This window comes from Thermobia domestica, chromosome 2 (genome assembly GCF_964235325.1).
Source record: "Thermobia domestica chromosome 2, izTheDome1.hap1.1, whole genome shotgun sequence".
NCBI classification, from domain to species: Eukaryota; Metazoa; Arthropoda; class Insecta; order Zygentoma; family Lepismatidae; genus Thermobia; species Thermobia domestica.
In genome coordinates, this window is record NC_137455.1 from 357,057,902 (window position 1) to 357,083,791 (window position 25,890).

At 35.0% G+C, this 25,890-nt stretch overlaps 1 protein-coding gene across 10 annotated transcripts in view; it reads right to left on the bottom strand.

Annotated features, from left to right (window-relative positions):
• Nucleotides 1–25,890, bottom strand: part of LOC145678807 (histone-lysine N-methyltransferase 2C-like) — a 262,032-nt gene that overhangs the window by 101,333 nt on the left and 134,809 nt on the right. For 9 of the 10 annotated variants that reach the window (XM_081749328.1, XM_081749335.1, XM_081749329.1 and 6 more), the window contains 5 exons: nucleotides 25,608–25,767; nucleotides 22,718–22,903; nucleotides 5,928–6,140; nucleotides 3,128–3,296; nucleotides 399–500 (listed from right to left, as the gene is read on the bottom strand). In XM_081749328.1, coding sequence (XP_081605454.1) covers nucleotides 399–500; nucleotides 3,128–3,296; nucleotides 5,928–6,140; nucleotides 22,718–22,903; nucleotides 25,608–25,767 — 830 coding nt within the window. The remainder of the gene's footprint in view (nucleotides 1–398; nucleotides 501–3,127; nucleotides 3,297–5,927; nucleotides 6,141–22,717; nucleotides 22,904–25,607; nucleotides 25,768–25,890) is intronic. The other variant, XM_081749330.1, reaches the window with a different exon arrangement.

A 25,890-nucleotide genomic window follows, 5' to 3' on the forward strand; every position in this document is an offset into this window, starting at 1 on the left:
TACAAAGTTGATAGTTATGTTCCTAAATACAGAATTATACTACACCTACAAATAAAGTAGTAGTCAAAAGGATGTAAATTCAAGCAGTTCAGTGAAATTCAGAGAAAATTACCATGACGATGACCACATAATAATATGAGAAAATATAGCTGAGTAAAAAATAGAACTAGCATTTAATGTAAATAACTTTACTATTCAATTACGTGCCTAAACACGGATTCTTCTTATAATAAAAGTGACTTCTGTTTTACATTATAAAATTAAGATAACACCCCAAACTACATAGATCCAAAACAGAAACCAAAAGTAAGATATCTACCACCCAGTGTCAACCGAGGGATAAAGAGGGAGATGGAACCTGTGCTTGCGACACAGAACCAGTTCTCACTATTTCTTACCGTTTTTGCTTTGATACCTGTCCACAGACAGATGAACGGACAGTCTTTCCATAAGACTTCCTATATTTATCCACAATATAGTTTGGAAGTCTAAAAAGTACACTAGAATAAAACAGAGAGAAAAACAGCTGACCTTATTCATTATTTTTTAAGCTTATTATTTTAGAATTCAAGCTTTATATCATATATTGCATGAGGAAACTTTAATTTCATTGGTAAGCACATACAATTATTAATTCATAACAGAAACCATATAAAAGTCCTTCATGACAGTATGACGGAAATACACTAACCATGAAATATTAGTACAAAATATAACTGCACACAAGAAAGTGCTAATGAATTATGATCAATCAATGAAGCTGGCAAGTAAAATTTTCAAAATTTGAGAAATTATAGGTTCTCCTGTTTTGTGAAATTCTCGCATTTACAGGGTGTCTATTAAAAATCCAAAATGAAATTTCGTGACCTTTTCTTCACAAAATCATAAAATTTCCTAACATTTTCAAGAGCGAATTTGGGTACAAATTAGGTCAAATTTTCATCCATGCGGTAGAAACGTACTTTGCTTGCGATTTGGTAGCATCTAAAGCCGACCATAGACATTTTTGGTGGTGATTTTTGACGTTTTGTAGGACGAAATTTTCCAATCTGTACTTACATTTGTACAGTTTAAAAAAAATCGTGACCCAAATGCTAAATTTCGTGACTTTCATGACCGTTTTCTGATTTCGTAACTTTTCCGTGACATTCGTGACTTTCGTGACCGATAGACACCCTGATATATTGTCTCGTAGTTCATACGAAGCCGAGTATTTCCGTAACTGTACAAGAACTCTTGACTACAAACAATTTGTTCCTCCTTCTGAAAAGCTCACGAAACAAACATAAATTAGGTTAGTGTTTTTCAGAGAGAAACCGTTACGTTATACTGTATATTCGTGCTTTCGTAAGAGAACCCACTCTCTGCATGGCTCTGAGTCCGTTCAGATAGGGAGAACTTTTGGGGGGCCGTCCACTCTTTTCTTCAGAAACACATCACTTTAACTATGTTTATTTCTTAAGTTCTAGTTACAGCTGAAAAGTAATTTAACACTGAAAAGAATTAACAGTAAAACATGAGAAAGAATTCAGAAGACAAGTCTGCCAGGCAGACAATTAAAGGAACCATCCCAGTAGTGGGTCTAATGAAAGGCTCGGGGGAAAACTCAAAAAGCCATCAGCGAGATCTGAAAAAGGTATCTTAAGTGAGAACGCTAGCCGTTTACTTAAGCCCTTCATGGAAGGCATGTTTAAAACCGATTGTAGAATCCAGAAGTGAAGCTGTGGAGTACGAGACCAAATTCATTTAAGCAGTTTTGAAAAGAAGATTCAAAATTTATGGCAAAAAATAAACTATCTCACGATCCCTCAAATTAAGAAGCACATCTCGATGTAAATGTCTCATTAAAACAGCGAACATGTGTCCCAACATTTCCGAAAATTCCGTTTAAAGGAATCAATTTCTTTGTTTCTTTCTCCACATTCAAGAAATGAAAATAACACTGTGATCGCATCATAGTTACTAAGTACTTCGAACTGGCTTTTATTACGTCACTTTCATTAAAATGCCTTTCTACGTGGATAGGTATTCAAAATTTATGCCAAAAACAGAGTAAATCACATTATGAAGATTAAGATTAAGGTACATCAACTCCTCCATTAAAAGTAAGCTGACTCGTGTCTCAGTTTTCCAAAATTCCCCTTTTAAGGGGTGCAGGGGAACATTTTCTATATTTTAATTTCGCATTATACATTCATAAAATCGCGAACGTGAGAAAACGGTTGAACAGTTTACAATATTTTTTTTGAACATAGCTCTTAGATTGACCTGGACTTTTATCGTTACACTTTCGACTGAATTGCGTATCCTAAGGGGAGGGAATATCTTTTTTTTCTTCGAAAAAAAAACACAGTTGCACAGTCTGAAATGAATATTAGTAAGGACTTGGGTCGAGCCTGATTTTTATCATTTCATTTTGATTAGATATACATCCTAAAGGGAAGGGGAAAAGGTTTCAAAAATATTTTCCATAAAACCTATTTTCCCTGTGCGAAGAACGGGTATTTCAGCTAGCGTATAATAAAGAGCAATACTGTGCAGTAGGAATTCTTGTCATTCATTCGAAGGAGCCTTACACAACATCAACATTTATTAAAAATTATTTACAAAGGGTGACAAAATGCACGATTTAACAGAGATTCGAACTAGAGAGTTTCTGACTTACCGTGTTGATACGTCAACCACTACGCCACTCATTTTGTTCCTCCCCCCCCCCCCCCCCGGATTTTATCGTTCTTGAAGTTGGTGCTCACACTCGGACTACATGGACTATAATGTAGACACTGGGTTGTCCACGAACAACAGCGATACAGTCTATGTCGTCTTGAGTATTGAGCATAGAAGGGAGCGGACTAAGTAGTGTAGTGGTCAACCCGGAGACTCAGGTTCAAATTCCTGTCAAATCGTGTATTTTTTCACTCTGTAAATAATTGAATTCGCACCTATAGAGAAAGTGATGATACAAAATCGATTTATTTCCTCCATTTATCATATATACAAGAACAACATTATATGAATTCATTGGGAACAGTATAATTGGCCCTATATCACAACAAGAACATTAAAACACATTCATAATTCCAAAGTAATTTGTTAATATATACTACTCCATAACATAATATACTACCTGGCTTTTGGTTGAGGCTCCTTTTTCACACCTTTGTTTTCTTCTTTGTTATCCTCATCTTTATCATCCTCCAGATCCAAGTTGTCAAGAATATTAGTTTTCTCACCTCCAGTTACATTGTCCAGCTCTGGATCGGCGTATTCCAAAATATTGAAATCATTCCCCATTCCTGATAAAGGAATAATTATCTTAACATATACAACTGTGGGTAACGTATTACATATTTTCAGTGGCATAACAAATATCCCTTCCATTCACCTGTTTGTCTCTTCACATACGGTATCTGAGAATGTACTCTTTCATTATTCCTAAAGAGCGTAAATTTGACATAAAACTAAATATGTTAAATCAATCATTGATATATTTCCAAACATTAACAAATACAAGACAATGGTGAACTATCGTGTCGAGACGGGCCTCCTTAAATGCCATTACTTTTCGTTAATTTAGTGAATGCCATTACGTATCTCAATTCGTGTTCTCACGGCTGGCGGTAGTTGCTCGTTCAAGAGTGCCCACAACTCCCAAGAACCTTTACGGAGATGGGTAATCGGATACGCCCATTAACGCAATGGACCAAGGTCCATCTCCCAGTTAAATATAGAGGAAATTCTCCTAGCTACTAGTTTACCGACATCTCTAGTACTACATGTTGGCAGAGTGCAGCCCATCTCTGGAGACCTCTGGATCTCAGATCTCAGGGGAGTTACAATTCTAGCCCTGCCTACCTCACGTTATAGACTGAGATATCATGTGCACTACCAGACCCAATGGTTTATGAAAGTTTGGGATGAATGATGAATATCCTTCCTTCTACGCATTTCTTATTGTAGAAGAGCAAGGTATCAAGAGAAAATTCTGTTCTACCTCACCTAGGGAATTTCCGTCAAAAAAGGACAGACACCCACAGAGGGTGAGAGAAATGATGAACTTAAAGAAAAATCTGGTAGTCGGACATAAGTCTTGATCACGATGTCATGCAGTTGCTCCACAGCAGGATATATGAGATCGCTCACACACTTTTGTGTTGCAACATTATAATTATTTAAATACAATAGTTGTTCCCCAAATCCTTCAGTCTCGTTTTCAAATTCTCTGCACGCTAGCGACATCTCTTAGTGTCAAGACTGGAGGCAGCGCAGCTTGCGACAACTATTAGCCTGCCTGTGAACTATTGGGAATTAGCGTCACTGACTGATGGAAGCGACTTGCTTTTATAATAAGGATTAAGAAATATGAAATCGTTCAGTTTTATGTCCCACGGTTATGCCATGTAGGCTAAAGGGGACAGTGATGATGAGAATGAATGAAATGTTGGAATGACGGAAGTGGAAGAGAACTAGGGAAACCCAAGAAAGCCCACACACATAATATCTGTCCACTACTAAGTCCACTTGGTACGAACTGGAACCGAACCAAGCTCTTCTATACGAGGGGAGAGGAGATGCACGCTCTACTGCATTAATATCAATATTTTCGCCTAATGTTTATGCAACCCGATGACTCAAGTGTTTTGAGGTTTGCATATCAACGTGCCTGAAAAACTTAAGAATCTTGATATTTCACGTAAACGTGACTAACAGAAATATTTAAGTATACAAAATACTGAACTCAGTCTTTAACAGAACTCTTCTGTACCAAATTTTATTTTCGCCCTACAAATTTCTCGTTTAACACGCTTGTTGTTCCACTTACGGATTCATGTATATGCCGTTCGCAATAGCGCTGCCAATTGCACGGAACAGTATAAAGAAGACTATGCTAATTCTTTGTGCGCCATCTTTGTGGATTATGGTAAACAATGATAGACACAGTACGTTTGAATACGTTGTATGTTAACATTACTGGTAGGCTGTTCTGAGAGAGATCTCATTTCAGAACCAACTAAGGCTTTATGGAACTTACTCCTATAGCTTAATTTGGAATTCCAAGCACAAGAACTCTGACGGGGAATCCATCACTTCACTTTTGTAATAAACACAAAATAATGTAACAGTGACCGATACTCGGTACTCTCTCCAAGCAGTGCTAATGAATTTGTTAACTGTAGTGGAATTTCAGAACAACAGTGTCAACTTTACTATGGAGTCGGAATGTATACAAGGTTCTCATTGACCTTACAAAAAAATCACTGACTGCAGATGCCTTCTTAAATTCTTCATTGACTTTTTTTTTTCATTCATTTATTTTCCGAAGTTTTTAAGATCTAACCGATTAAGGGTGCAACACAAACAGCATACGAATAATTCTCAACTTCTTCAAACCACATCATCTCCATTTTCCAAGCTCTAAAATCTAACTGCTAAATTAGATATACAACATTATAAGTATAAGCAAAAAGGGAGACAAGACCAACGCACAAAAGACAGAAATGTATTCAAACTTGTACTGTGATTAATATTAACATAACTATCATTACATGCACCTCAGACTGATAGATAAAATATTCAACTTGTAATTCATCTTTCTTTCAATATGATCCCCCCTCTCTTTTATTACCGTACTTTTATTAAAAAGTACAGTACTTTATTATTCCTTTTTATAATGTAATGAAATTATGAATAAAAGCCATTACAGATCTAGTATCGGAACTTACGGACAACCGGCCACATCGGACTGTTTTTCCCTCGTTTTGTCTGTTAAAACGAATGATGACTATAAATCTGGAGAAAAGATCAGAAAGAACACGACTTTTGAGAACACTGATATTGTTTAAATAGAATTTCTCCCTAAAAAGACAAGACAAAAGACCTTAAACTTATTATAACTGAACCAAATTGAAGAAAGAATAACAACATACCAAGAAGTTCATCATCATCTACACCCAAATCCCCGAGTTCTCCAGGGACACCTTCTCCTTCCATTCCTCCATCCTGTTCCAGTTTTTCCAATTCAGCAGTAACACTTTCTGGAATTTCTTGCTGTTCTGACACCGCTGATTGGGTTGGTCCTTGGGCTGGTACACTTGGAGGTTGCTGCATTACTACTTGTGTCACATGACCTGCTTGACTCACTTGAAGTAGCAAAAAATAATGTTATCACAAACACGATTAGTTATTAACTACACTCATGTTTATGACGCAATTATTAAAAACCAAAAAAGTCAGAACACGTAACAATTAATGCATACTGCTAATTATGGACATAGGGACTATTACATATTACACCACTATCCTTAACTAACTGTGTAGTCTCCTTTATGGCTTACTACATTTAGAAGGAAAAAAAAAAATTGTATATATATATATATAATCTAGGCTGAGACAATTAGATTCATTAATCCTACAAATTTCTTATGTTCGACGTAAACATGCTATAATTTATTATGCACAACAATTATTTATTTCAAAAGAATTGACTTATTTACCTGCACATCCAAGAACTTGTGGCAATGCATTCCAGCGAGAAGTATAATACGTCTTTAGAATTTTGTCGAGTCATCCATGCATACTTTTAACTCAAATGTTATTGCTATTGTTTTGACAATAAAAGAGTGAATTTTTCGAAGTTTAGTAACCAATTTATTTCTTCTATTAACAGACAACTAAAACTCTAACATCAACAATAACAGAGAAGAGAAGAAATAAACAAAATCCGTTTCTATCGGTGGAGTTAACTTCAAGAGGAAGATTTTATGCAATTCTATTTGTTAATCTTATTTATTTATTTATTTTATTAGTAATTCACAGGTGTATTGCTATGTATATGGAACAGTACAATAAACGATGAATATTGTATATACCTCTAAGATCATTTACGTAGTTAGTTTTCTTTAAGATTATAGAATTTATCGTTTGATCAGTCTAGATATCTTTTATTGATATATTTATCATATTTCGATCATACAGATCCTATGAACGTCTATTCATATAATAAAAAGTTCACGGTAATACCCATTCACGGATTTTAATATTATTCAATATTCAACAATTCGCCGATGTCTGTAATACATATCACTTAGTTAACAGGTGCTTTACATAAATAACAAACATATCATCACATTTCACGTAGAGCATTCATTTTACATATGATTCGGATATTTGAGCATACGGACACATTTTCAGATTCAAATCACTATTATCCGTACATTCTATCGCCGGCATCAATTAAGTTTGAACATATTTAAATCATCATATATTATCAACTAATAAAAGAAAACCTACCCTAACTAACCTACACTAACTTAACCTAAACATTTTATTCAAAGCACTTCAATTTCATAGTACATTCAAACTATTATATTTCCGTGAGGTATTAACCGTATTGTTATCTAGACTGAAGCATATGAGACAATTACTATATCGAATAATAATAAGTCATTGCTCAAAATCAGCGATTAGTCCATTATAGCATATAGCTAGTATAATGAGTATTCACTGTTTGTTTACTGTCAAAATTTCCATATCTACGATCAACAACATGGATGACTATGTGGAAAAGACACTCATATAAATCTTTCAGAACATATTTGCGATAAGGTTAAATTTTACTCCCCCATAGGCCTACCCGGGCTTGTGCAACTACCGGTATTTAGCTTCGCATGGTCAAGAAGTGAGATTTCCTCTGCAAAACTAACATCACTATAAACAGTTTAAATTTCCAAGATAATTGTTATAGTTAAAGTCACAAAGTCAGTACAAAATGGCAGCGTGCGTCTAAATCCCCATGAAATTTTATGTTTAAATTTATTTATATCACTTACATAATCGGCAAGTACCTATATTTCTAAAATTTACTAAGATTGTTCTAAAGACAATTTTTCCTGAGGTTTATGGTCTAATTGCCCTTTTTCGGGTAGAATTTCGAAGTTTTGGTACTGCCTTATAAACACGAACTTACTTCACTTTTACTTACTTTTCACTGCACCGGAAGTCATAGCGCCCTCTAGGACAACTACTATTATTGTAACATATTTCCAGAGTTATATATATATATGTAATTATTAAATCTCGTATTATTTCACTTCCTAAATTTCTAATTTAACTTCTAAATTCCGCTTTTGTCCCTTTTCTGTACATCCACAATAAATTTTATACTTAATTTGAACTACTGCACTTCCCGTTTCCTATTTCCGGAAGAAAATAAACAACGGAGGATTATGCTTTCTTGACAAGCATAGTTACTTTCGGGCAGAGTTTCGAAAAACTTGTAGTCGGTAAGTTCCCTAATTTAAGATACATTAAATTTTACTAAATTTTAAGGAAATAAAACACAACTTACATGATTACTATACGTTTAACACAGATAGGCCTACTTTATTCACTCAGTTCGTGAATATGTATATTATGTGTTTCTGCTCTGCATATCTAATCAACGCTATAATTATCCTCTTGAACCTTGTTTACATGCTATAAAAGGGAATTTTGTATTATAATAAACAATCCTAAATACCGATAGTGTAATGCATAATCATAAACATAGTCAGCAGCCGTATTGTGTTCACCAGCTGTTGCAGATTAAGGATATACGGACCATAATACTTCCTCTCGAAAATAACCCATAGGTTTATCAGTTACTTAGTAATATACAATCAGTTCGTGAATATGTATATTATGTGTTTCTGCTCTGCATATCTAATCAACGCTATAATTATCCTCTTGAACCTTGTTTACATGCTATAAAAGGGAATTTTGTATTATAATAAACAATCCTAAATACCGATAGTGTAATGCATAATCATAAACATAGTCAGCAGCCGTATTGTGTTCACCAGCTGTTGCAGATTAAGGATATACGGACCATAATACTTCCTCTCGAAAATAACCCATAGGTTTATCAGTTACTTAGTAATATACAATCTACGCTTTTATATATATATAAACGTACAAAATAATATTGTTACTGTTTACGGTAACAGTGAACTGTAACAATGTTCCCCGACGATTGGAGAAAAAAAAAATAAATAAATAAAAAGATTTTTTTTTTTTATTTGGGAGTTTGTAATAACTCTCGTTTCTTTTCCGCCGAACAATCGAACAATTTGATATTCGACAAATTTTGACTTGGAACTTCTTTCCCATTTAAATCTGTTAGAGCTACATAGTTATTTTGTTTTCTTTTTACAATATACGGGCCGCTATATGTCGGCATATATTTATGAATCATTTTCTTATACGCGTCAGATAAGAAGTGAGTTTTAACCATCACCAAATCTCCTATCTGTATTTCTACTGGGTTTACTAACTTTGACTGCTGTTTTCGTTTTCTTTTCGTTAAGAATCCAGGGGTCACCTGGATAAATCTCTTTGATTCATTTACTCTTACTAATTCTGATGGCCATGGGAAATTTTCTTTAAATTTTTGAGTTGCTGAGAATGACATAAATAATTCTGCCGGTGTACTATCAATGCTACTATTGTAGGAATAATTAAGAAGGTCTTGAGCCGTCTTCAACACTTCTTTCCATTTCGTATGATTGTTCTGGCACATTAATCGGATTATACGGTTAAGTTCTCGATGCGAGCGCTCCACTATCCCGTTCCCTTTCGGGTTGTATGGGGTAGTTAAAACATGTTTTATTTTATGTTCCTCACAATATTTCTTCCACTTCTCCGAAAGAAATTGGGGGCCTTTATCCGAGACGATTTGATTAGGATATGGAGCAATGTAAAAATAATCTTTTTCTAAGACTCTAATAATTTCTGTAACTGTAGATGTTTTAAGCGGTAAATAGCATACAAAACGGGAATATACATCAACAATAGACAAAATGAAATAGTACCCAAAACTACATGGAAGTTTCCCCACCAAATCGATGCACAACTTTTGATGTGGTCTATCCGCCTGGATATGTACATCTTCTCGCGCTAGTACCTGATTCGAAAATTTTGTGCGAGCACATAACTCACAATTCTTGATATACTGTGTATACATTTGCTTCTGTTTTCGCCAAAAGAATAGAGTTCTCGTTAATTTCATACATTTGTTTATTCCAAAGTGTCCAACATTATGGATATATGATATTATCTTATCTGTTAATGCCATAGGAATCACAAGTAACCAAGGGTTAAATTTAGACCTTCTTATAAAAAGTACATTTTCTACCACCCTTATATTTTCGCAATTTGGATTTTCATTCAGGCGTTGTTTCAACTGTTGGCAATACCCGTCAGACGCTTGTAAATCAATTAATTCCTGATGTTCGAAACAATCTTTAGCATCATATGATACGAAGTTTATATAATAGTTGCTTGGATCACTATCTACTTCTGGTGTATTCCGACTCAATATATCGGCTATTTCGTTATCTTTCCCTTTTATATGTTCGAACTTTAAATCGAAACGTTGTAATTTTAGCAATATTTTCGTAGTTCTATAATCTAAATTTTGCAAGGTGAAAGCGAACATTACAGCACGATTGTCGCAATGCACCACCACTTCCCGACCTAATATATAATATGAGAATTTTTCACACAAAAATAACACTGCTAATAATTCCAATTGGAAAACCGAATATGAGATTTCATTTACTTTTAATTTCCTACTAGCATATTCAATAACTAGAATATCTCCGTTGTCATTATATTGCGCAAGATATCCAGCAAGATTCTCCAGTGAAGCATCTGTAAACAAATGAAATGACTTATCGAAGTCGGGTTGACTTAATGCGGGTGGCTCACTTATTAATATTCTCAGCTCTCTGAATAACTCTAAAATTTCTGGTGTTAAAACAAACTTATTCGTTTTTTTCAAGAGATCAAATAGAGGTGATGTCAAGGCAGCAAAATCCGGAATAAACTTCCTTCTCCACGACAGTAGCCCAAGGAATGATCTTAACTTTTTCTTAGTAGTAGGAATTGGAAAGTTTTTAATAACGTCATTCTGTTTAGGATTTGGTTTAACCTCTGTCCCATTTATTATATGTCCTAAGAATAAAGTTTCTTTCTGAAAGAAATTACACTTCTTGAAGTTTAATGCAAAATTACCTAGTTCTAAAATTTTGAAGATATGTTCCAAATGATTAAAATGATCCCCTATACTATTGCTAAAACACAAAATGTCATCCAGGTATATCACTACGAAATTTCTAGTATCTAACCCGAAATAAGAATTCATTATATTCTGGAAAACACTAGGACTTGACTTCAGCCCCATTGGTAAAACACAAAGGACGTATTGTCGCCCTAAGTAAAGAAAACTAGTATATTTATATGAGTCAGGATGCAGCTGAATCCCATAGTACCCCATGGTAGCATCCATAGAGCTGAAGATTTTTGAACCCGCAATTCGCGTAAGGATCTCATTAATAGGCTCCACCTGGATTTTTGGTGTTATTACTTTTAAATTCAGTAAGCGGAGGTCAATTACCGGTCTAATGCCTCCCGATGGCTTTCTTACACAATGAATGGGATTGCGATAACTGCTGGGACTTTCTTTGGCAATACCTAAATCAATCCATTTTTGTATCTCACACTCGAATTCCGCTTGCATCGCTTGTGGTATTGGATATAACTTTCCAACAACGGGAATTTGATCTGTCAGTTCAATTTTGTATGGTTCGCAACGAATGGGCTTTGGGTATTCACAGAAAAGAAATTTATACTTAAGTAACAACTGCAATAGTTTATCGCGCGTATCCTCATCTAAATCATAACGTTCTTTAACATAATTTCGCAACTCTTCCTCAGAAATTTCTCCATAATTATTAGATTTCGATATATTTTCCTTAGTTAAATATTTATTCTCCTTTTCAATAGCTACCGAATTTTCTTTACCTAGATAGTTTTGGGATTCATCTTCTATACGCACTGACAATATTTTCGGATACGAAATATCAAGTACAATAGTTTGTAAATTGTCACTCTCTAACACTAACTGTTTATTTTTATTATCCAATATTGCTTTAAATTTTACAAAGAAAGGGGATCCCAGTAGTAAATCAGCCTTCATATCTTTTATCACAAATACAGGAACTTTAAATAAATTTTCTTGAATATTAATAGTCAGCTCTGTCGATCCTTTCACTGTAAAGTTTTCTTTTCCGGCGAATGCACTCAACTGCATCCTTGACACTGGCTTCAATTTGGCCGAAGGATACAAATTTTGTAAGGATAACCATATATTATTGTTTAACAAATTCAATTCTGCGCCAGTATCCAGGATACAGTTTAGATGCATTCCTCCTATATCGCAACCAACTATTGGTGATGGGAAAAATTCTACATTTGACTCATTATCCTGATTATTTTCCTTTAACACGAACCGCGTAATAAATTTCAAAGGCTCTGATTCAGATTTTAGATCTTTTATTTCTACATTATTTTCGAGTTGTGGGGAGAGAAGTTCCATTAAGCAGACGTCGTTCTCCCCTAAGGACGACTGCTTACTATGTTTTCCGATCGAGTTACAGTTCCAGCCGACGAATTATAAGAACTTCCCGAATTTACACCGATCGCAGAATATGGAGGATTTAAGGCAGAGGTTACCGTGGTAATTACAGGAACCGATAAAGGCGGATTAAACATTGTTACTGTTGGAAAATGGCCGTAAGGTGGTTTAAATCCATAAACAGTAGAAGGTAAGTATGGAGGAGGAATCATAGTGTAATCAGACACGGATACAGGAGTTGATCCCCCAGTAAGAAAAGGATTACGGTTTTGACAAGAATTGTCAATCCTAATTCTACCATTCCCATTTCTATAATTTACTCGATTGTTACCATTTCGGTTGGGCCCAAAATTTCGATTAGTATTATTATTAAAGTTACCTCTTCTGTACTTATTCCCCAGTACAGGTTCTGTTTGTACAGCATTGTCCATTTTCACTTTCTTTGCTTGTTCAACACTAGTTTGCCTAATCATAGGTTTCTTCATCGCGGTTTTGAAATAATTAAAATTTTGTTTGTCCATATTCGAAGGATGACCTTCCATGTCTTCCAACCTTAATGTCAGTTCCTGAACTGTATTTACACTTCCTAATTTAAATATTTTAGCCTCTTCCGCAGGTAAACAATCTAAAATTAAATCTTTGAGTTCTTGTTCAGAAGGATAACTAACCACGGAATGGTAAGTATCAATTATGTACCATACAAAATCGGACAACGAGGCAAACTTTGATTTATCATACCTTAGAGAATAGAGCCGACGCTTTTGTGCCCTCTCTACTCTCGAAGATATGTATTGGCGCTTAAAAAGCTTTAAGAAATCTTTGAAAGTCTTAATTTTCTCCTCCACACTCCTATACCATGTCTTGGCGGATTTTTCCAAGCACCTATTTATGATGTATCTCCTATCTTTCTCCCTAAGCTTGTACATTTTCATTGTTTGTAATAAATCATCTAAGAAGATTCTAGCAGCACCCGGGCTTTTACCATCAAATTTAGGGAAGTGATGTAAATTCTTTAAATAATCCCCACATCGTCTTCCTGATGCTTTATCCTCCGAATTACTCTCATCCGTACTCTCATCATAATTCTTTCTACTCTTTCGGTTTTCTTTTCTTTTACAACCGGAATTACTATTTTCTCGACAACTTACACATCGGTTCACTGTTAATTTTCGCGTTTTCTTTGAATTCCGAGATACTTCATTATTTGAATAGCAAGTGTTTTCATTATAATTGCTCTCGTCTTGTTCCGTACTATCTACAGAAATAGATAGGTCACTATCATGATCACTCGTCTCCGAGACTACTCCTTTAACACGTGTTTTACATGCATTTCGTCTTTTAATCGACTTCCCGTCATTTTGCCTCGAGGTCGAAGCTATCGGTTTACTAATAGACGGAAGGCCGATTTCCCTATTTAGTCTCCCTTCGGTTCCGTCCTGTATTCCCGGCTCGGTAGCATATTTTTCGAACTTAGCATTCAGTTGACTTATATTTTCTTTGATAATATCTTCACATTTAGTCTGCACTTCCTGAACTTTCCTATCCATTATTCGATCCCATCTCTTTTCTCTTTCGGCACATTTCTCCGAATTAATTCTAATTTCTTTAACCGTTTCCTGTTCTAATAGTTTTACATTGACCGAAATTGTCTCATTTGCTTCTTTCAGTTGATTGTACTGTTCCCTAACTTGTCCTAAATCTGTTATACAATTTTCCTGAAAACTATTTACCTCCACTCTTAACTTATCAAAATCATTTGCTAACACATTCATTTCAGTGCCAATATTTTCCGAAATCGATACAATATTTTGACCTAATTCTTTTTCCATATTTGATAAATTTTCTTTAGTTTTGTCCAAATCACCTTTAACCTTATTTATACCTTCAGCACATTTAGTTTTTGTTTCATTTAAACTTTCAGTCAATTGAGTTTTTACCATTTGGATTTCCGATCTTACCGCTAATAACTCAGTGGACACCTTCTTATCTAAATTACCAATGGATACTTTCATTGAGTCAATATTCGAATTTACTTCAGCTTTGACTGCTTTCACTTCTGAATTAACCGATTTTATTTCCACTGTCACACTATCAATCTTCGAATTAACCTCAGTTATCATTCGATTTTGATTAGCTATTAAATCTTTTAAAGTTTCGAGAAGAGGTCCTCCTCCAATCTCAATCTCCGGTATTTGCTTTCGATGGCCAACTCCAACCCCCCTTATAGAAGCGTCAGGGTTGCAGGATTCACCGACCATTTGGGATCCTCCGTCACTAATGATGCTGTTATTAGCATCATGACCAATAGACTGAGCGATTTCATGTGATCTATCACTTGCTCTTATTTCTTTATCACACGTTTCACATAACCATTGTCCACCATTTTGTTTGATAAAATCAATGTCGTCTTTCGACATCCCAATACAAGTTACATGGAAGAATGTTTTACATTTATCACACCCCACTGATTCTTCCTCATTTGCATTTTCTTTACGCTTACAACACTTATAAAGTCTTGGATCAATATTACTAGCACCGCCAGTAACAATCATTACTTCATAGAACATTCAGTTGCACAAATCCCAGGCAAGCATATGAAAGGATTAACACCATAAATTGAACATTTTATTATTATTATTATTATTATTTTAACCTTATCGCTTCTCACCAGAAATGATCATCCCACCTTATCGTTATATCCTGGCTAAAGGGTCGCCACTTTATGTAGTCTCCTTTATGGCTTACTACATTTAGAAGGAAAAAAAAAATTGTATATATATATATATAATCTAGGCTGAGACAATTAGATTCATTAATCCTACAAATTTCTTATGTTCGACGTAAACATGCTATAATTTATTATGCACAACAATTATTTATTTCAAAAGAATTGACTTATTTACCTGCACATCCAAGAACTTGTGGCAATGCATTCCAGCGAGAAGTATAATACGTCTTTAGAATTTTGTCGAGTCATCCATGCATACTTTTAACTCAAATGTTATTGCTATTGTTTTGACAATAAAAGAGTGAATTTTTCGAAGTTTAGTAACCAATTTATTTCTTCTATTAATAGACAACTAAAACTCTAACATCAACAATAACAGAGAAGAGAAGAAATAAACAAAATCCGTTTCTATCGGTGGAGTTAACTTCAAGAGGAAGATTTTATGCAATTCTATTTGTTAATCTTATTTATTTATTTATTTATTTATTTTATTAGTAATTCACAGGTGTATTGCTATGTATATGGAACAGTACAATAAACGATGAATATTGTATATACCTCTAAGATCATTTACGTAGTTAGTTTTCTTTAAGATTATAGAATTTATCGTTTGATCAGTCTAGATATCTTTTATTGATATATTTATCATATTTCGATCATACAGATCCTATGAACGTCTATTCATATAATAAAAAGTTCACGGTAATACCCATTCACGGATTTTAATATTATTCAATATTCAACAATTCGCCGATGTCTGTAATACATATCACTTAGTTAACAGGTGCTTTACATAAATAACAAACATATCATCACATTTCACGTAGAGCATTCATTTTACATATGATTCGGATATTTGAGCATACGGACACATTTTCAGATTCAAATCACTATTATCCGTACATTCTATCGCCGGCATCAATTAAGTTTGAACATATTTAAATCATCATATATTATCAACTAATAAAAGAAAACCTACCCTAACTAACCTACACTAACTTAACCTAAACATTTTATTCAAAGCACTTCAATTTCATAGTACATTCAAACTATTATATTTCCGTGAGGTATTAACCGTATTGTTATCTAGACTGAAGCATATGAGACAATTACTATATCGAATAATAATAAGTCATTGCTCAAAATCAGCGATTAGTCCATTATAGCATATAGCTAGTATAATGAGTATTCACTGTTTGTTTACTGTCAAAATTTCCATATCTACGATCAACAACATGGATGACTATGTGGAAAAGACACTCATATAAATCTTTCAGAACATATTTGCGATAAGGTTAAATTTTACTCCCCCATAGGCCTACCCGGGCTTGTGCAACTACCGGTATTTAGCTTCGCATGGTCAAGAAGTGAGATTTCCTCTGCAAAACTAACATCACTATAAACAGTTTAAATTTCCAAGATAATTGTTATAGTTAAAGTCACAAAGTCAGTACAAAATGGCAGCGTGCGTCTAAATCCCCATGAAATTTTATGTTTAAATTTATTTATATCACTTACATAATCGGCAAGTACCTATATTTCTAAAATTTACTAAGATTGTTCTAAAGACAATTTTTCCTGAGGTTTATGGTCTAATTGCCCTTTTTCGGGTAGAATTTCGAAGTTTTGGTACTGCCTTATAAACACGAACTTACTTCACTTTTACTTATTTTTCACTGCACCGGAAGTCATAGCGCCCTCTAGGACAACTACTATTATTGTAACATATTTCCAGAGTTATATATATATATGTAATTATTAAATCTCGTATTATTTCACTTCCTAAATTTCTAATTTAACTTCTAAATTCCGCTTTTGTCCCTTTTCTGTACATCCACAATAAATTTTATACTTAATTTGAACTACTGCACTTCCCGTTTCCTATTTCCGGAAGAAAATAAACAACGGAGGATTATGCTTTCTTGACAAGCATAGTTACTTTCGGGCAGAGTTTCGAAAAACTTGTAGTCGGTAAGTTCCCTAATTTAAGATACATTAAATTTTACTAAATTTTAAGGAAATAAAACACAACTTACATGATTACTATACGTTTAACACAGATAGGCCTACTTTATTCACTCAGTTCGTGAATATGTATATTATGTGTTTCTGCTCTGCATATCTAATCAACGCTATAATTATCCTCTTGAACCTTGTTTACATGCTATAAAAGGGAATTTTGTATTATAATAAACAATCCTAAATACCGATAGTGTAATGCATAATCATAAACATAGTCAGCAGCCGTATTGTGTTCACCAGCTGTTGCAGATTAAGGATATACGGACCATAATACTTCCTCTCGAAAATAACCCATAGGTTTATCAGTTACTTAGTAATATACAATCAGTTCGTGAATATGTATATTATGTGTTTCTGCTCTGCATATCTAATCAACGCTATAATTATCCTCTTGAACCTTGTTTACATGCTATAAAAGGGAATTTTGTATTATAATAAACAATCCTAAATACCGATAGTGTAATGCATAATCATAAACATAGTCAGCAGCCGTATTGTGTTCACCAGCTGTTGCAGATTAAGGATATACGGACCATAATACTTCCTCTCGAAAATAACCCATAGGTTTATCAGTTACTTAGTAATATACAATCTACGCTTTTATATATATATATAAACGTACAAAATAATATTGTTACTGTTTACGGTAACAGTGAACTGTAACAACTGATTCATATTAGCTTTGCTATATTCCACTAAATTACACTAAAATACAATTGCTGAGCAAAGCAACGTTTTATTATAAAATAATAAACTTATAAATGTGACAGTTTCGGATATCAAACATATCCTTCTTCAGACACTATCTAAAAAGATTTTTTAGATAGTGTCTGAAGAAGGATATGTTATATATCCGAAACTTGTCACATTTAAGTCACTATCCTTATTCAGGATTAAATTTTAATACAAAAAATTAAATAAATAAAGCAGCGTTTCCCAACCTTTTTCAAGTTGCGGCACACTACAGGTGTAACTTGAATTCTCGCGGCACACCCATATATATATATATATATATATATATATATATATATATATATAAAATTACTATTATTATCTGTAAATATAAAATACTGTGGTATTTTTAGGTGATTACTGATCTTACAGAGAAAAAAGCTCGATCACTGATTTTCCCCCGTGTTAAATCATTATGCTTATTTTTCATTCTAATTTTAAAATAGAAAACAATTGCAATGAAATATACGACTCGGGTTTTTAAAAATCTACTTTCTCTTTCGAAAACTGTATCTAACCTTTCACGAAAAGGGATCACTAAATAACGAACAAATGAACAAATCTCCTATACTTTTAAAACACAAATGTAGGTAATTTGTATGCATGTTTTCTTTGTTGAATTTATTGAATGATATGTTAAAATTTCAAGTTACGAAATAGTCTGCAACAATAAAGAAGCAATAATGGTCATGACAATGATAAATACGTTTTTCAACATTAAAAATGTACAGAAAAGTAACACAGTACGAAACTTAAAATTGAAGATTTATAATAGAGTAGAGGTTCATAGTAATGTGAAATACAAATATACATTTCCCTTATGTCTTGCAATTTGGTTTCTATAGAATTAATAATTTGTGTCGATTTCCTCGCGGCACACCAGCGGCCCATTCGCGGCACACCAGTGTGCCGCGGCACACCGGTTGGGAAACGCTGAAATAAAGGAACTGCATATCAATGATTTTATTAACAAGTAATACGTCATAAAGAACATAAATACAATTTAATTACCTAAAATTATTATGAACCAGAAATACAATGTACAGTAAGAAGTGATAAATTTATACAGCGATATCTAAGTTACTCAATACCGGAATTTAAAAAAGTGAGGTTTCCACCAGGAATATCTGACAACTCTAACATCCAATGCACAGAACATGGATTAGCAGTTACAGCAGTGAGATAAGTAAGTAGTGTTTTATATATGTAACATTCTTACTGTCTAATGCTACTATTTCAGTAATACGATCAATACAATTTAATTAATATATAATAGAAGTGAAAGGTAATCTATAAACGAGGGATGTGTATACTAAAAGCACAAAAAATATGAGAAAGACAGAAGGAACCGTCGAAACTGTTTCGGAACACATTAAGATACTGACTCATTAGGCAGGCATCTTTATTTTCATAAGACTGTTTTAGCTGTCTATTAGATAATCATTTCGTTAAATTGTAACACACTTGCTATTAATGACAAATCTATAATATAAAGAAACAATAACATTATTAAAGATTCTGGACTACTCTTAGTATGTTTGTTATTTAGTTACTGCTTAAGTTTTCAGTGGAAACTTCGTCTTTTTCAGCGGTCACCAAGATTAGATGTGAATATATATTGATGTGTCACTTTAGTTCCTTAGTTGTTGAAGTCTCTCTCACCCTAACTTCAAGCACCTTCAAAACTTTTTCACTGAAAGTTTTTAATATGATTGTAAGACCGCTATATACACCAATTACAGTAATTTAACATTAACAGAAGATCCAAATTACTGTTAGTTAATTCCAAATATTTTATCATCAAAAAATAAAGTTTAGAATTTCGTGCTTCATATTTCATTCTCTTAGAATTCTATTTCATCAATAAATGTAGAATATAACTGTAATGGTTCGTAGCTATTATTTATTACTTGCTTGTTCTACAGAGGTTGATTCATTTATATCGAGCCGAAGCCAATGTGCAACTGACCGCGTATGCACAACACACTGCCGTGAGATTGCCATGAGGCAAGCAACAGTATCTCGTCAGTCATGCAGTAGAGTAGTGTGGTCCAGCGTAATGTGATGCCGCCCAAACTGTACAGATTCTGGGAGAGGTTCATTGTCGTCTTTTCCAACGTTAAATTCACGGCGTCGCGCATCGTAGAAATGTGTCAAATGAGGCAAGTACGTAATCTTCACGTAGATTGCACCACTGTCAATTACATTACAAGAAAATATGCGGCAGTGAGTCCTGGGCCCACCTCACCAACGCGAGCATCTAAATCGGCCTCTTGTGAAGAGGATCCTGTCACTATTGCGTGTGGTTCAGCGTATGACGATCTCCGAAAATTCCCACACCCAGCGTGCGATGGACAGCGTATGCTGCAAATCGCACGAATTTACGCCTCACGGACATCTGCAAAAGCAGTGTGCACTCCCTGAAATCGCATCATGTGGCTGCGCAGAAAAGAAACTACAGAAGGCAGTATGAACGTCATGATGCGGGCTGATTGGTGAAGTTTGTTGTTATCCTTGATGAGGCGTGGATTTACCTTACAGACTTTGGTGCCATTACATACAGACCTGTTGACGCTAAGGGTCGAAGCACGTTTTTCTGCCAGTGCGCAGTTTTCCAAAAGGGTTCATGACTGTGGGTGGTTTCTCGTACAGGGACAAACTGTGTCTCCAAAAGGTGGAGCGTAACGTCAAAATCAATGATGTGTACCAGGGTGTCTACTAAAATTCCACAATGAAATTTCGTGACTTTTTTGTGATCAAATCATAAAATTTCCTAACATTTTCAAGAGCGAATTTGGGTGCGAATTAGACCGAATTTTCATCCATGCGATACAAACGTACTTTGCTTGCGATTTGGTAGCGTCTAAAGCCGACCATAGACATTTTTGGTGTTGAATTCTGATGTTTTATAGAACAAAATTTTCCAATCTGTACTTACATTTGCAGTTAAAAAAATCGTGACCCAAAAGCTTCGTGACTTTTTCGTGACTTTCATGACCGATAGACACCCTGTGTACTATCAGATTCATGTCCTGACTGAAATGTACCAGCATGAAATCCCAGCATTGTACGGACAAAATGTGAACCAACTTTAACTGCACCAAGACAAGTCATCCAGCTACAGGGCGAAAACATCGATGGAGTTCTATCGCAGTATGGAACAGGGAACTGGAATTTTGTCAATTACCTTCTCTGACATCCATATCAAGAGTTCGGATGTCAGCACAATGGACTACTGTGCTTTCGAGGTCTTCAAGCAGCACCTGTCCCATTATCGAGTCCGCATTGTCTCCGGTCTGAGGAATGCCTATACAGAGGAGTGGAATACGATACCTATGATACAACTGCAACGCAGCCTCCTGCAATGAAAACCTGGAAACTCTGATGCCAGGTATAGTATTCGAAGTGACCTACCGATCCAACACAACCGGCATTTCTTACGTAAGTGGCACATTCGAATTCGGCTCAATATAAATGAATCAACCTTTTCATCCATTCATTCACTCATCATTATTATATTATTATTATTATTACTTCTTTCTGCTTTTTAGTGCTTTTGTTGAAGACTGTTAATATTTTTTCTTTAATTATTTTCTGCTTTTTAATGTTCTTAATGTAGGGTATTTTTCTTTTAAGTTAACTCAGGTTGTTTAGTTAGGTCCCTAAAGGAAGGACACTAACTTCATATAAAATGGGTCGTCCTTCGAAACATGCGGGATCATATTTTCTTTAATTTATATATATGCGTTACACATGGTAGACTTTTCATGGATCCCAAAGTCTCTCATTAGATCCTGATAAATTTATATAGAACTTTTGAGAAAATAGGCAAAGTTAAAAAGAAAATTAAAAATTAAAAGAGTAATCGAAATCGGTACATCTATGTTGAAGTTATGCGTGAACATGCACATAACGAAGTCAGCTAATTATGATAACATTGTTAGCCGCTGAAAAATTTCATGGTAGTTCCGATGACTATAGTTATATCCTTATGAAGTTGATATGGGACCACCATGGAAAAACACTCTCTCAACCAAAAAAGATTCACCAGAATCGGTGTTGTGTGATTGTGAAATCTATTGAACTTCAGAGGAAACAAGGGAGTATTACGATGATAGTAGAAAATAAGAATGGGAAGATAATCAGTGAGAGAAGTGAAGTCTTAGGAACAATGAGAGTAGGGATAGAAAGTGTGGCCTAGAAGTTGAAGCAGAAAATGAAGTAGGCGTGGATGGTAAAGGGTTTAGTATTTTTCGGGATGAGTTTGAAAAAGCTATGTCCGCGATTAAAAATTGAAAGACAACCGGGACAGATAATATACCAATCGAATTCATTAAGAATATGGGGCACAAGGCAAGCAAGCAAGAAAGAAAGAAAGCATTGTTTCGACACTGCAATGAAATATATGAAACAGGAGAATGCCCAAAAAGACTTCCAGAAGACGATCATGATACCGATGGCTAAGAAATCGAACGCAAAGAGTTGTGAGGATTACAGAACTACACAGGTGTCCAAAACTTAAGCATAATGACTGTTCGAGTTCATAGGGCACGAAGAACGTAAAGAAGTCAAGCCAAATAGAACTACCATACCAACATATCACACGTAAAGGCCACCTTAACAGGGAACAGGCCATTATCTTAAGTATTACAATTGATATAAAATTACATTCATTTAGATTTCCCAAATAGCCTGTATCATTATTTTCCACTACTGAAACACGGCTAGTGATGTGATGCACTGATACTAAATTAGTAGTATTTACGTACAACTTCACTTACCAGCCACAATTCTTTGTACAGGCGCTCCTGCTATCTGGGAAGTTGCCTGAATAGCTCCAACTACTTGTGTGGGAACCATAATACCTGTCGATGTATTTGGATGTGCAACATCGTGGGCTGTTGGTCTGACTCGCTGCGCTACAACTGTGGCATTTGGAGGAACGTTACTTTGAGATGCAACCATATCTGTAATGTATGATGCAGAATTCATCAGTATCATACACGATTGTCAGTACTCCAAGTACAAAATGTAACACGAAGCACTAAAACTGCAGCACATAATCATCCCATTTGTTAAATGTAACTCTCAACTCAAAACAAGCAAAATAATATTACCCAGCTATCATAAACCGCTACAAGAAAATAATCTTAAAGCTACAAGGAGGAGCTGCTATTAAGAAATGTGGCTTCATAGAGATTATTAATTCACACTACAGTCTAGACCTCAGTTTCGTTACCTGAAATTTTTTTTTAAGTGGGAGATGACTACCTGACATTAATGTAATCATAGAAGCTGTTCGGCAATAAACATGTTTCTTCCGCGAATGTTTGACTACTTGAGGCGAACTGGACCAAGTGGGATGAAATTAAATGACACAATACTGAGGAGTTTAATAGCCTTATTTCAATTTTATTCTCAGGTAAATAGCTTATTGAATGTCCTTAACAGAATTTGATTTCCTATCCTAGTTACTAGTTTATCAAGTGAATATCTGTACTGCAGAAAAAAAATCTTCGGCAGTAACAGCTTTGCGACAACCACGCCAACGAAGGGTAATTGCCCTTTACGAAACTTAAATACCGGTAATGATTGAACAGGAAAAGCGTTATCGCGCAAGCCAAAAAAAAAACGTTTATCTTAACGAAAAAAAAAAAAAAAAAAAAAAACTGAAGACTCATATTACCTTACTATTTCATATGCAAGGCGGACTGCCAATACCGAAAATGTTTATCCTGCCGTACATGACAGAAGATGTTATTTATATATTAAGTTTACGGTTTAGGCTACAATGATTCTACAGCATGGGCCAAAAATTGCTTGACACTAGGAGTTATTCAGTTCTCAATTCACTAGAGTTGCAGTATATGAAGTTACAGTGTGATTAGTGACAATAAGTGGTTCGTGAATAATACATTATACAGAATGGTTTTACCAAGGATTTAAATTTTGTTCTATTTGCAACTAAATAAGTTACAATAAGTAAAAGTTATCAAAGGACACACGTGTGTTCGTAATTTAGAAGTAGTGGTTATATGACCACAACTACTAAGATGAGATTGAGTTATTTATGCAGAATTTTCCAACCTTAGAAATAATGAAAGATAATGCTTTGTCTGAAAAACTAACTATCTAGAGTACTCAAGAGCGTATTACACTCACCACCCAAAACATTGTGACCGCAGCTAGTTTTTGAACGATGTCATTGAGCTGCCGTAAAACGCACGGGGCAGAGCAGAACTAAAGGGATCTCACTTGATCAGTCAATATGGTGCTTGTGCGAGGAACGAGAAGGCCGGCGATATATCAGACTTCAATTGAGGCCAGTAACGAATATCTCGGAAATAGTGCGACCTGTTAGTTAAGTGTTCGCAAGCTGCCGTGGTTAGCATCTTCCGAAGGTGGCAGAAGGACGGTGAAACCAACACCAAACCACAAGAAGTGAGGTCGCCACACCTCATTGAAAATGTCGGACGTCATCGACTGTCGAGGTTGGTATAAGAGGAAAGGCCGTAAATTGTGCCACAATCAACAGCAGACTTTATCGTCGATTACAACTAGAATAGGCACGTGCCCATTGACATTGGATTCCCGAGCTATAGCAGGATGTTTCATGGTCCGATGAATCACGATACTCTCTTCATCACATCTTAGGCCGGGTCAGAATTTGTAGCTTTCCAAGGGAACAGCTGCTCGGGGCGTGCATAGTTGTATAACAGCAGGCTGGTGCTACTCCATTATGATTTGGAAAACCTTCACATGGTCACCCATGGGCCCAGTAGTGCGTGTGGAGGGCTCCATGACGATTCTTAGGTATCAGCAAGTCACTGCTGATCATGTACACCTATTCATGTCGGTAGTATTTCCAGCTGGCAATGGCATTTTTCAGCAAAACAATGCTCCTTGTTACAAGGCCAGTCTACGAGCATAGTGCTGAATTTTAATGGCTGCAATATCACCAATCTTAAATCAACTGAAGGATGTCGTTGAACGCCAGGTTCGAACTCATCGCCCCCCTATGAGGAATTTACAGGAATTAAGTACTTTGTGTGTGTACATGTGGTGTGCCATGCCTCCAGCCATTTATCGAGTCATCATTACTACTATGTCAAAGCGCACTGTTGATGTTCTGTGACTCAAAGATGGAGATTTTGGATGGATTTGGATTTTAAGTTTGATAAATTATCATTTAATAATATTAGTGATGTAACACTATGTAATTTTAAATTTGATAAATTATCATATAATAATATTAGTGATGTTCTTATGGGTTCAAAAGATGCTATCTCTACACTGAAAATGATGGTAGGACACGCTGAACATTTGATTTTGGATAACCTAACTTAATGTTATGATACAGCGTGCAATAATTTCATAGTTTTGTAGCTGATAAATAATTTATTTCAAAAGTATTTTTGTCTAAGACTACGGCCACCTACTATCTAAAACTATGGCCTATATGTATTTTAATCAAACAGCCCACCTATTTGTATCATTAACAATACTAGGTCAACAGTGAAAATTATGAGTCTTCAATGATAATTGACGCCGGAACCACTCGCGGCAAAAATATATGCGCTAACAATTCGGTGAAGGAAGAAGCGAAAAACACATATCAATATGATACTACTGTATAATTAAAGTTTATTAGAACTGATTAAAAATGATTACCTGATGTCAATGCAAGCTTCTGTCTCTGCTGAACTAGATGATCATATGGGTCCATAGGATTTCGAGGCGCAGCTACCCTTGCTAAAGTACTCACATGGGCAGCAAATGGTGCATTTCCTACTCGCTGCTGCAGTAACAGTCGCATCCGGGGATCTAAATTCTGCAAATAAATCCAATCAAAGATCTCAAACTATTTTCTTCCCAAATTTTAGCTATTCAGAGAACAGGCAGAATTAATTTTACTCTAATTTGGCTGTTATATTGAATCATAATGATATTACAT